We start from the raw sequence: 11320 nt of genomic DNA, 5'->3' as shown, positions 1-11320 counted from the left end.
AGGCTCTCCTTCCCCAGCCCTTTTCTCTTAGCTCACCTGATCTAACAACATCTTCTTCAGTGCATGTACCTTTGTGGTGCCAGGGATTAAGTGATCCAAAACCTTGTACCAGCCTCCGACTACAGGGCCCTGAGAATAAAAGGTAGGACAGCAGGGCACAGTGACAGACCCTTGGCTTTTATAACACAAAGCTTCTCCCGCCCAGGCAACAGAAACCTACACCTGAAGAAGACAGACTCTTGGTTTTTTTGTTGGTTTTTGTTTATTTATTTTATTTTATTTTATTTTATTTTATTTTATTTTATTTTATTTTATTTTATTTTATTTTATTGAGACAGGGTTTCTCTGTATAGCCCTGGTTGTCCTAGAACTCACTCTGTAGACCAGGCTGGCCTCGAACTCAGAAATCTGCCTGCCTCTGCCTCCCAAGTGCTGGGATTAAAGGCATGCGCCATCACTTTCTGGTGAAGGCAGACTCTAAGACCAAAAAGGCACAGGCTGGGCTAAGTGGGAAAGGCCAATGGAAGAGTCAAGGCAATGTAGACCTCCTGCAAGCAGAACTTACCACAAAGACACAGCCCAGGGATACCATGGTCAGAGTCCGGCCTGTCTGGTGTTGCTGGAGACCCCGCCTTTCCACAAGTTGCTGTGAGATAATATCACCTACACCCATCAGTGACCCTGTGCAAGGTACATAGGTGATGTCAGGACATCCCCTACAAGGAAAGTCTGCCGACCAAATGAGTCTTGGCACTCTGAGTCCTACGGCTTTGTTCTGGCAAATGACCAGCCCCTTCTTGCTGTCTTGAAGCTCTCTGCTTCTCAAGGATAGTGGCATCTCTTATTAGACACGGGATGAGGGGTATGGTGGTGCATGTTTGGCATCCCAGCACTTGGGAGACATAGGTAGGAGAACGGCTATGAGTTTGAGGCCGGCCTAGGCTACATAGGGAGTCCCAGGCCAGTCAGTACATAGTGAGACCATGGGAACTGGAATGAGCAGGCCAGAATCTCTGAACACATAGCAAGCTGTAGGAAACCAGGACTGAATGTGGGTAGAAGGCTAAGAACTAGAGGCCAGAATGGAAAAGGTCTTTTAGAACATTCCGCTTCAACTCTTCTAGAGGTGTGGAAATGAAGGTCCACGGTTTCACATAGCTGGTGCAACAGAGGTAGTGTGACTCCTAGACAGTCCTTTTGAGGACTCCAAATCACGAGCAGATTATGTTCAGGATAATGAGAGACGCACTCTCTCTCTTGCCAGCCCAAAGCAAGACCTGGCCAGTGTCTTTTACTTTGGCCTTAGGGGTCTTTATTGGGAGAAAGAAGCACGAATAAATCTTTCTAAAATGTGCTCAAATGGTGCAGACAGAATGTTTTGATAACAAAAGCCTCCTCCACAGGGAAGATTACTAGCCATCTATCATGCACACCGGAAGTCAAGCCCAGACCCTCCTTTCTCACCCTTGCCCCCAGACCTCTGCACCTGCTTCCCGCCCCCCTAACTGCACAGACACCCACCCCTCGAAGCCAAGTCGGAACTGGAATCATCATTATTTAGAGCCTCCAGTTTGTCATGGTGGTGTGACGGTTTCTTACAAACAGTCACAGGGCCGCTTGGGAATGACTGCACAATCTCCAGCTCGTCCATCCATCTCAGTGAGTAATGAGAGTCCCCTCTAGCTCCGAAGCTACCACTGTCCCGATGCCCTCAATTAGCACTGAGCAAACACATCCTTCAACCCTATTCCTTGTTCTGGGGCTGGCTCTGACGTCCATGCTGGCTGCACACACAGCTCTGCTCTTCCCCCACACCTTCTCCACTGCACTTCCTCAAAGCAACCTAGTCAGAGGCAGCTGGGGAAAGCTAGGAGCTCGAGCTGGTGATGGGCAACCCTACGTGACCTGGGCAGCTGGCCATTCAGCAGCTCTTCCTCTCCCTCACCACCATCCCAGCCAGCCAGTACTGCCTCTCTTCCCGAGTCTCCCCGAAACAGTCAGACATGGTGTCCCCTAGGACGAGGAGCGTGAGGAATGGCCAGACTAGAAGCTTAGACGTGGTTTCATTCCCCACACCTAACCATGACCCTAAAAGGTGGTCAGAAAATAGTCAAACAAAAACTTACAGCACCAAACAACAAGCTTGCTTGAGGGAAGGGCATGAGGAACTCTGACGCTCAACCTGAGGAAATGTGTCAGGCTCAAGGTATGAGGATGTCAGGGAACTCACATGTGCTACCTGGCCCCAGTGAGTGAACACTTCCCTCAGTCCCACCACCATCCACTATGTGGCCACCAGCTGTGTGCTCAGGGCTCTCTCTTCAGCTCTTTTTCCTGGACTACTGCAGCCATGCACAAAGGGGAAATGGCCCTGAGAAGGCTGAAGGGACTTGGCTGATGAAGGGACCACAGTCCACTTTGATACGGATGGTGACAGTTCACAAAGGAATCAGTGAACCCTCGCAAAAGATCTGAGAGGTCAGTAGACATGCATCCATCTAACTAGGGAGCCCTGGAGACAGGAAGTTAACCTTGTAAGGAATAGAGTTTGGGGAGGAGAACTCAAGCCAAGGGAACAAGGAGGTGAGAACATAAGCAAAAGCAGGCTCTGAGGCCATGGGCTACCAAAAGCTCCTACCCAAGGGATGGGTCAAAGGGACCACATAGCAAAGGTCTTTCCCGGGCAGGTACAGCACCACATACCTATGACATCAGCACTTGGGAGGCAGAGGTACAAGGATTCTTTCAAGCTCGAGAGAGACTGGTCTACATTGTGGGTTCTAAGGCTATATGGTGAGACTTTGTCTCAAGCAAAACAACAAAAATACATAGAAAACAAACAAGGGGCTCAGTGGTTATTAGCACTTACAGTTCTTGCAGAGGACCCAGACTTGGTTTCCAGCACTCAAATGGCAGCTTATAACCAGTTCTAACTCATTTCAAGAGATCCAGTGGCCTATTCTGGTCTCTGTGGGCACTAGGCACAAATGTGGCACAGGCACACATACGTTTAAACACAATAAAAGCTTGTGTACTGCCGGGCAATGGTGTTGTGTGCCTTTAATCCCAGCACTTGGGAGGCAGAGGCAGGCAGATTTCTGAGTTCGAGGCCAGCCTGGTCTACAGAGTGAGTTCCAGGACAGCCAGGACTATACAGAGAAACCCTGTCTCAAAAAAAACCAAAACCAACCAACCAAACAAAAAGCTTGTGTACTTATTGCCCAGGTTTCTATCACCTCTATTCCCTGGTACTCATAGGGAGGGCAGGCAGGAATCTTGTTTTTTTTTTTTTCAAGATTTATTATTTATTATATGTAAGTGCACTTAGTTATCTTCAAACACAGCAGAAGAGGGCATCCGATTTCATTACAGATGGTTATGAGCCACCATGTGGTTGCTGGGAACCTCCAGAAGAGCAGTCAGTGCTCTTAACCACTGAGCCATCTCTCCAGCCCCAGGAATATTCTTAAGAAATAGAGATGTGCATATTTTCTCTTTTTATAACTTAACAGTAGTCATAGAAGCTAAAGGCATAACTGGAATAAAAATCAAGTTCCATGGTTCCGGAAGCCTTTAGCCATTGAAAAAAACCTCTCTCTAGTGACCATGAGAGTAACAGTATCCCCTACTATAGGGTTGGTTTGTTGGTTGGTTTTCTAGAGGTGAGCCCCATGCCATATTAATGATGAGTAGCCCGTATGTGCTTGTATTCAGACTGTCTCTGATTCCTGGGCAACAGGGGAATAGGGAAGTTAACTAAAGGGATGCCCTTTAGTTAAGGGGCATCCATTATATGGTAGGTACCAATTGTAGCTGACTGCTTAGGGTGTTTGATAACCCTCCTCTGGGGAAGTGGCAGTGACTTGTACAGACTCTCAAGACAGCCACAGTATGGCATCTGTTATTTCTTTTACACCACATGTAAGAGGGAGGGAGGGAGGGAGAGGAAGAGATTGTGTGTGGTGGGGGTAGTTGGTGCATGTGAGCATCTTCAGAGTATCCCCTAGCCCAAACCTTTAAGTCTAGGTCCCAAACTGCACCATCAAGCCCGAGGCAGTACCAGGTGACAGGCCATCTTCAGAGAGATGAAGCGAGGAGAGTCTCTCTAGGTTTACCCAGGTCTATTCATTTCTGACATAGCAGTGCCTAGAAGTTAGTTTTCTGCTCATAAGAGATTATGGCCACTGGATCTGCAGTCACTCCAGGGCTGCCAAAGGCTTTGGTCCAGGCCAAGAGGAAAGCCTACATTCCAAGTGAGCCTTCAACAGGAAGGACTCAGACATTCAAACTCTTTATCCTATTTTCTCCAGCCCAGAACTCAAATACCCAAATCACCCAATCTCTGGGTGACTTGAAGGGCATTATCTGGTTAACAAGGATAATGTAGCGATCCTATCTGGTTTCTCTCATCCTGGGCTTGAGAGTTGGAGATGGAAGCCTGAAAACACATAGTGGCAGAGCCCTGGTGGGAAGAGATGAGAGGTTGTCGGGCAGTGGTGCCCCAAAGCCAGGCTGGGCACAGAGCCTAGCAAGTAGACATTGGTCCTGAGTATGATGACATCTTGCCTCTGGGTAGGTGCCAGTTCTCATTCGTCACTCCCTGTGGATCCAGGAGGTGGGTCAGGGAAAGAGATGCTTGGCTCTGGGTACTGAACTATTTGAGACCATCCCCTGCCCATGAATGGAAAAGCCCCAACTTTCTCACCGTCTTCCAAGGCACGAGTAGAGCCAAATCCCCCGCTTCCCTTAGCTCCTACACTTGATTTTGCAGAGTCTTATGCATAGGAAAATAGAATGTTGATGGAAGATGAGACTGCAGATGTGCAGGGAGTGGCTGCCCAGAATGAGAGGGAATGTGCCTTTAAGAACAGGGGAGGGGTCTGCAGGTAAAGATATTCTTGGCATAGAACCAGCAATGCTGCTGTTCCAAGTATCTCAAGTATAGGAGCTTGAACTGACCTAGGACCTAGGACCCGGAGGCAGCTGAAACTCTTTTGAGACAGAGAAGCATATTCCCTGGGATGGGTATAGGTGCTCAGCTCACTCCTATCCTTAAGTATCCCATTGAAGGAAATGAGATGAAATGGCCAGTTCTGCAGCTTGTCAAGTTTAAACCCAAACCAGCTGTGTTGACAGTGTCTTGGGGCCCAAGTATCTCAAGTACAGGAAGCAGTGCCCTCGATTCCCATGCCAACTCTGGAACTGACTGTGTGACGCCAAAGTGCACGCCATACCCTGCTTGTACCTCAGTTTCCCTTCCTGTAGTATCAAGGCCTGTGAGACTCACACTCTGGCTGAATTCAGGTTCCAGGGACATCAGTGTCTACAGATTAGCTGCTCTGGTGGCCTGCAATGGATGGAATCAGGCCCTGGGCTCTGGGCCCACTGGAGTCTGGAAGAGCCCTCCAGAAAGGAAGGGATGAAGCTGACTCAGACTCTGCAGAACACTCAGTCAACCTTTTTCCCAGGCTGCCCTGGTCGTGACTCTAGCTTGGCCCAAAGAGTGTATTAGACACTTCCGCTACACCATTTCAGATCCTGACTCACCTGTCTCTTGCTCTAGTCATTACTCCAGTTGAAACAGACAGGCTTCCTTCAGGCCTGTTATACCCAGGCTCTCACTGTTACTGCCTTTGGGGACTACACAGGTGTGAAAACGTAGTAGAGAAGAGTAAGTGTTCCCAGTGTGGGATGGAAGCTGGTGGACTGAGGTCTCTTCTCCTGAAATGCCTCTTCATCCAATAAGGCATTGCACATCGATTCTTAGTCAGTTCCAAGGTAAGAGTCACAGAAGTTCTGAAGAGCAGCTGGTTTAATATACACCTTCGTACCTGCTCTCCCTTTTACCCTTGGAAAGGATGGCTTTCTAACAAGCACATAAGCTTCAGACTCTGCTTTTTACGCCTTCGTAGCTTCGGAAAACCAAAGCTAAGATACTTATCCATAAGCTGGGTACATGCAAGCCTATGATCTAGGCACTTGAAAGGCTGAAGTAGAAGGGCTGACTGGTGAGTTCAAGGCTAGCCTGAGCTACACATCAAGATTCTGAATGAAAATAACCAGCTGGGCATAGTGGCACATGCCTTTAATCTCAGCACTCAGGAGGCAGAAACAGGTGGATTTCTGAGTTTGAGACCAGCCTGGTCTACAGAGTGAGTTCCAGGACAGCTGGAGCTACACAGAGAACAAACAAACAAACAAACAAACATGTTTGCTATACACAGGTTGCCAATGATCATAGGAAGGACCAACTCTTGAACCTTCAAGTTTATTATACATTTTAAAAAGTTCCGCTGTGCCGGGCAGTGGTGGTGCACGCCTTTAATGCCAGCACTTGGGAGGCAGAGGCAGGCAGATTTCTGAGTTCGAGGCCAGCCTGGTCTACAGAGTGAGTTCCAGGACAGCCAGGGCTATAAGAGAAACCCTGTCTCAAAAAAAAAAAAGTTCCAGTCAGTCCCAGGAGACAACTGACTGTATAGTCATGCAACACACATGTGCACACACATACAATAAATAATGTAAAATAAAAGACACAAAAGGATAGGCATATTGCCCAGAAAGCGCGCTTGCCCAGCATGTGTGAGGCTGCAGCTTCTGCCTTTAGTACTGTAAATAGATAAATGAATAACACTTCCAAAGCTTCTCTCAGAGATAACTCCTGTAACTGACCTTTTAAGTTCTAAATGAGGAAACTGAGGCCCAAAGAGGTTTATTGATGTGGACTAATTAGGCAGTTACTAAGAGCTATGCTCTGAGATTCAGATCTTAGTCTTCTAGCTCCAAGTCTGAAATCTCTGTTGTTTCTCAGTGTGAGCTATCCCATGGGACCTCTGGAGACACTGCTCTCTGACAACAGTCCAAAATGGTTAGGTGAGCTAAGCCCATCCCCACCTTTTATTTGTAGGTTGATCCAAATACCCTCTCAATAAAGAAGGGGAAGTCTGCGAGACATGCTGCGAGGCTACAGGTTGCTCCAGAACCAGATGACGACGCAGCAGCTTCAGGAGCAATGTGTACATGAGACCATGTAAAGATCCCAGCCCAGGCAGACCAGGGGCCCCAGAGAGCCACATTTCTGCACCTGTGCCCCTTGGAGCTTTAGTTCCTGCCTTTGTTAGCTATGGATCATTTAGGTAAGGAAGCATGACTGTCCTTTCCTCTCCATTCTTATGGTCACAAGGGGGGACCTTCTATCTGGCAGCTAGGGGCCCTGAGGGAATCTGAGGCTGGGCAAAGGGCCCAGCATGTCAGTTCCCATCACAGCCACACAGCCCAGCATGAGTCACCACACACTCAGCCAGGTGAGTCATGCAGGCCGGACACTCTGAGGACAAGAGGTGGATGGGCACAGGATGCTATCCCGGGGCCAGAGAGGAGTAAGAGTCCACCTCCTGGCCGGGCATGCAGTTTCTAATGCTAACAAGACCTCTGGTCTACCTACCCTTTAGCCTCCCTCTTTCTCCTTAGCCCTCCTTAGAATATAGGTTCTTTTTCTAAGCACAGGCAAGATGTGTTTATTACCTGATCATCCACTGCATTGCTCTGATGACCAGAGGCCTGCTGATGCTTCCTCATCCTGTGCCCCTGTACTATCTATCGCTTTGCCTCCCTCATTCTGTGGCTTCTGTATGCATATGAAAAAAAAATTCAGATTTGCCTGAAAATTTGGCCAAGGAGGAATCTAGCATGTGCTTCAAAGCAAGCAACCTTAGAAGAGCCGCAGTCATAACAACACTGAGTAGCCAGCAAAAGGAAGGTGGAGACAGCCAGAGGAGGCACCTGAAGGCGCTCTGTGAAGCTGCTACCTCACCAACGACAGAGCAACAAGGCCCCAGTTAGCATACTGCGAATGTGTTTGTAAGAAAAGCCAAACAATGATGTAGGCTAAGCTCAGGAAAGTGGTCATCTAGCCAGCTGTAGAGGCTTACATTTGTAATGTCAGCATTCAGGGGGCTGAGAAGGGACAGCTGCAAGTTCAAGGCCAGTCTGGCTACACAGTGAATTCCAGGTCAGCCCGGGGTTGTGTGCCTTTGTCTTAAAATAAAGATGAAATAAAAACTGGAATATATGAACTGAGGAGAGGGATTACTGATTCGGAAGTGTTCTCTTTTAGTATTACTTAAACTTCAGATATATGACTGCTTTATACACTTCACAATAAAAAATGTATAAAAATAAACTAGAGTAAGTTACTTCAGCATTTGTTAGATGCGTCATTTAATGTGGACTCATTCCAATTAATAGACCTTTGGAGGCTCCTATGCATGTAGATAATGTGCTCGGCACACTATAAAGTGTAAGAGGTAAACATTTAGCTTCCCAAGGTGGGGTCTCTTGGGGGCAATGCTTTTAAGAATGGACTACTTATACTTAGGCTAGGCAGTGGTGGCACATCCCTTTAATCTCAGCACTTGGGAGGGAGAGACAGGTGGATCTCTAAGTTGAAAGCCACCCTGGCACAGAGTGAGTTCCATGACAGCCAGGACCACACAAAGAAGTCCTGCCTTGAAAAACAAAAACAAACAAAAACCATCACCTAAGTTTTTGAGGACTTTAAGTCTTGCTTGACAGACTGTGTATCTCTCTCTTTTAGACTTATTGTTATCATTTTAAACTGTGTGTGGTTGTGTGTGTGTGCAAGTGAGTGCAGATGCCCCAAGTGGTTAGAGGTGACAGATCCCTCTGGAGCTGGAGCTACAGGTGGCTATGAGCTACCTGACATAGTGCTGAATCTTCTACAGAGCAGGATGTGCTGTTAACCTCTGAGCCATCTCTCTACCCCTCTCCCCTCCAGAGTATGCCTCAGAAATAGCTCACCCTCCAAAACAGACATAGTGGTTCTGGAGAAGAGAAACACGTCCGGGGGGCTAAACAGGAAGTGGGTGCTGTGATATGGGTCTCCTGCTCAAATCAGCTTCTCTAATTATACTCTTGTCCCAGAGTGGCACTCACCAGCTGTCAGAACCTGGACTTTCCACGGATGCGCAGCCAGGGCCCTCTGGTATGCTCGCCAGAGAGCCATGCTTCCTGTCAAACCAAAAGGAGAAGTCACTCCCACTGCCCCTCACAGTAAAGAACATGCCTGTCAATTCCTTATGCTCACTCGCCCTACTTCCAAACTCTGCAAGTGACAGAGGCCTCAGAAAGGTTGCCTACTGGGCCGTGTCCCTGCCTTGTGGTCACTATACAACTAGAAAGGAAGCAGTTCTGAGTAACCTGGTCCTGAAGCAAGGCATCCAGTCCTGATCCACTCATGAAATTAGACTTACTCTGGCTTCCATCCAGAGTCTGGGTTCCATCCCCCAAGTAAACACGATAGGTCCCCAAATTCAGACTCGGTTGAAACTAATCCAACATCCTTTATGAGCGCAACCACACACCAGAAATAAACCAAGGACCTGGATCTGTAAGGTCACATGACCTGCAAGAACTCTCAGCCCACAGTGCTTCAAGCCAGTGACTGCGAAGAACCTTCACTCACCTGAGTGCTAGCTCTGCGCAGAACCTTCTCTCACGTGACCGAAGCTGGCCCGGGGACTTCCGTATGGAGCACCGCCTCTTCCGTCCGCCTGTGGGCCAGGCTGTTGTTTGGACACAAACAGTCCGGGAGGAATGCAGGTGGGTGGGGCCTTTGATACTCCCTTGGAAGGCGGCTCAGCTGGCCACCTACGAGGAGTGGGCAGCCGCCTTCTCGTGGACTGCATCAAACATCGGTGTGGGACAGTCTGTGCTTCCCTGTAACTCGGCTGCTCCCCTCCCCTCGTTCTCTGACTGTCTCAGTTTCCCGGAGGTAGCCAGGTCTGGACGTCCTTCTCAGTTTGGAAGCTTGAATGCTAGACTAATCCAGGTGTCTGCACATGTTGTCTCTGTATTGTACCCAAGCTCCCAAATAAGAGGAACTCAGACTAAATTAAGTTTTGTCTGATATCTTTTTGGACAACCAGTCAACTTTCAGGAGAACCACTGGCTGAGCAGAACCTGCCTGTGCTAGCTCAGATGTACAAGAGGAGACTCAATGGAGGGTTTGTTCTGTTTTATGGGTTTCTAGAGTCATGTTAAACAAAGAGGCATAAAACTGTTTTAAAAGCCAATTTAGGAATCTTAAGACTCCCTCCAATTTTAACACCGGACTCCCTGCAAATAACTTCCTGAGGTTGGTAAGGATGTACGTATACATCCCCAAGCCTTGAAAAAGGTCAACTTTCCTGCTATGTGCCCTCCCCAGCTCATTTATTCACTTCCTGTATGATTAATGAAGGATGGATTCTATTAGCTACTAGAGAGAGTAAGAATCCAGGGGAATTAGATTCCTGTGTACAGAACATGCTAAAGGAATTTCACTAGTAGATGTAATAAACAGTCCAAATGTGCAAGGGTGGAAGGGTATATGGATTCAAACCTTAGGTTGTTTAACCTCTCAGAATCTAATTGTCATTACATAAAATAGTACCTACACCATAGAGCTCAGGGGTGTATGAAAAGCACCCCCAAACAGAGCAAATGCTTATCATCATTAATCCACCCCACCTTCTCTGAAGCACATAGAGATTTTTACCCCCACTAGAGAAACATAAAAATTCCTTAGTGAAGTTTGACCCAGGGGTTTCTGAAGGGGAGGAGATACTGGGAGGGAAGTGAACCAGGATCTTGTACACACTAAGCACATGCTCTTCCACTGATCTTTATGATCACATTCCAGCCCTGAGATGGGATCTTGAAGGATAAACAGGAGTTAGGTGTGGATGGAGAAGGCAACAGAATAAGTTAAGGCACAAAGGAAGAAGAGCAAGAACCAAGAGCATAGATATACTGGGAAGGAAGACAGGGAGAAAAATGGACTGAGAAAAGGCTTGTGGGAAAGGAGAAAGAACAGAGCAGAAAATATTGCCCACAGTTACTTCTGAGTTCAAAGTTGAATCAACACCAGGAACAGGGTTGCTGGCACAAGCCTACAACTGCACAACCTTTAGTTCCCCCCGGGTCCCACCTTCTCTACCACTGGACATAGGGAAACACAAATGTGCTGTGTCAATGGGTTGCTCTGCAGGACAAGCCAAGCTTCTCTGCAATGGAAGGCACTTCTTTATTAGTTCAAAAAGCAAGCCCGACACAGCCTGAGCTGGATCACAACAGAGTGGTACAACACTTGGCTCCTAAACTAATGCAGTTGTAGGCCCTTCTGCTGTGTAAGGACCTTAGTCTCCTACAGGTCTGCTTTCTCTTCTGTATAGGAAGGGGACTCACTACTTGACTTTCTTCTTAAAGGCTTTCTGGCATTTGACAAATGTACACTACTCAGGCAGAAAGCTGTTCCCAGATA

The 11320-nt window shown here is 47.7% G+C and overlaps 2 protein-coding genes across 3 annotated transcripts in view; both read right to left on the bottom strand.

Moving 5' to 3' along the window:
- Ucn (urocortin) overlaps window positions 1-5013 on the bottom strand; it is a 12011-nt gene extending 6998 nt beyond the window's left edge. The window contains exons 1-2 of the mRNA XM_031355354.1: window positions 5002-5013; window positions 217-222 (exon numbers count right to left, since the gene is read on the bottom strand). The gene's annotated coding sequence lies outside the window, so the exon portion shown is untranslated. The remainder of the gene's footprint in view (window positions 1-216; window positions 223-5001) is intronic.
- The window catches only part of Mpv17 (mitochondrial inner membrane protein MPV17), a 14743-nt gene extending 3811 nt beyond the window's left edge, over window positions 1-10932 (bottom strand). The window contains exons 1-4 of one of the 2 annotated variants that reach the window (XM_031355350.1): window positions 9482-10932; window positions 8953-9027; window positions 566-681; window positions 37-129 (exon numbers count right to left, since the gene is read on the bottom strand). In XM_031355350.1, the coding sequence (XP_031211210.1) occupies window positions 37-129; window positions 566-681; window positions 8953-9022 (279 nt within the window). In that variant the 5' untranslated portion in view covers window positions 9023-9027; window positions 9482-10932. Of the gene's footprint in view, window positions 1-36; window positions 130-565; window positions 682-8952; window positions 9028-9269; window positions 9461-9481 lie in introns of those variants that run through there. The other variant, XM_031355351.1, reaches the window with a different exon arrangement.
- Between the last annotated feature and the right edge of the window lie 388 nt (window positions 10933-11320).

This window comes from Mastomys coucha, unplaced genomic scaffold (genome assembly GCF_008632895.1).
Source record: "Mastomys coucha isolate ucsf_1 unplaced genomic scaffold, UCSF_Mcou_1 pScaffold6, whole genome shotgun sequence".
NCBI lineage: Eukaryota > Metazoa > Chordata > Mammalia > Rodentia > Muridae > Mastomys > Mastomys coucha.
This window is presented reverse-complemented; position numbering and strand designations above follow the sequence as displayed.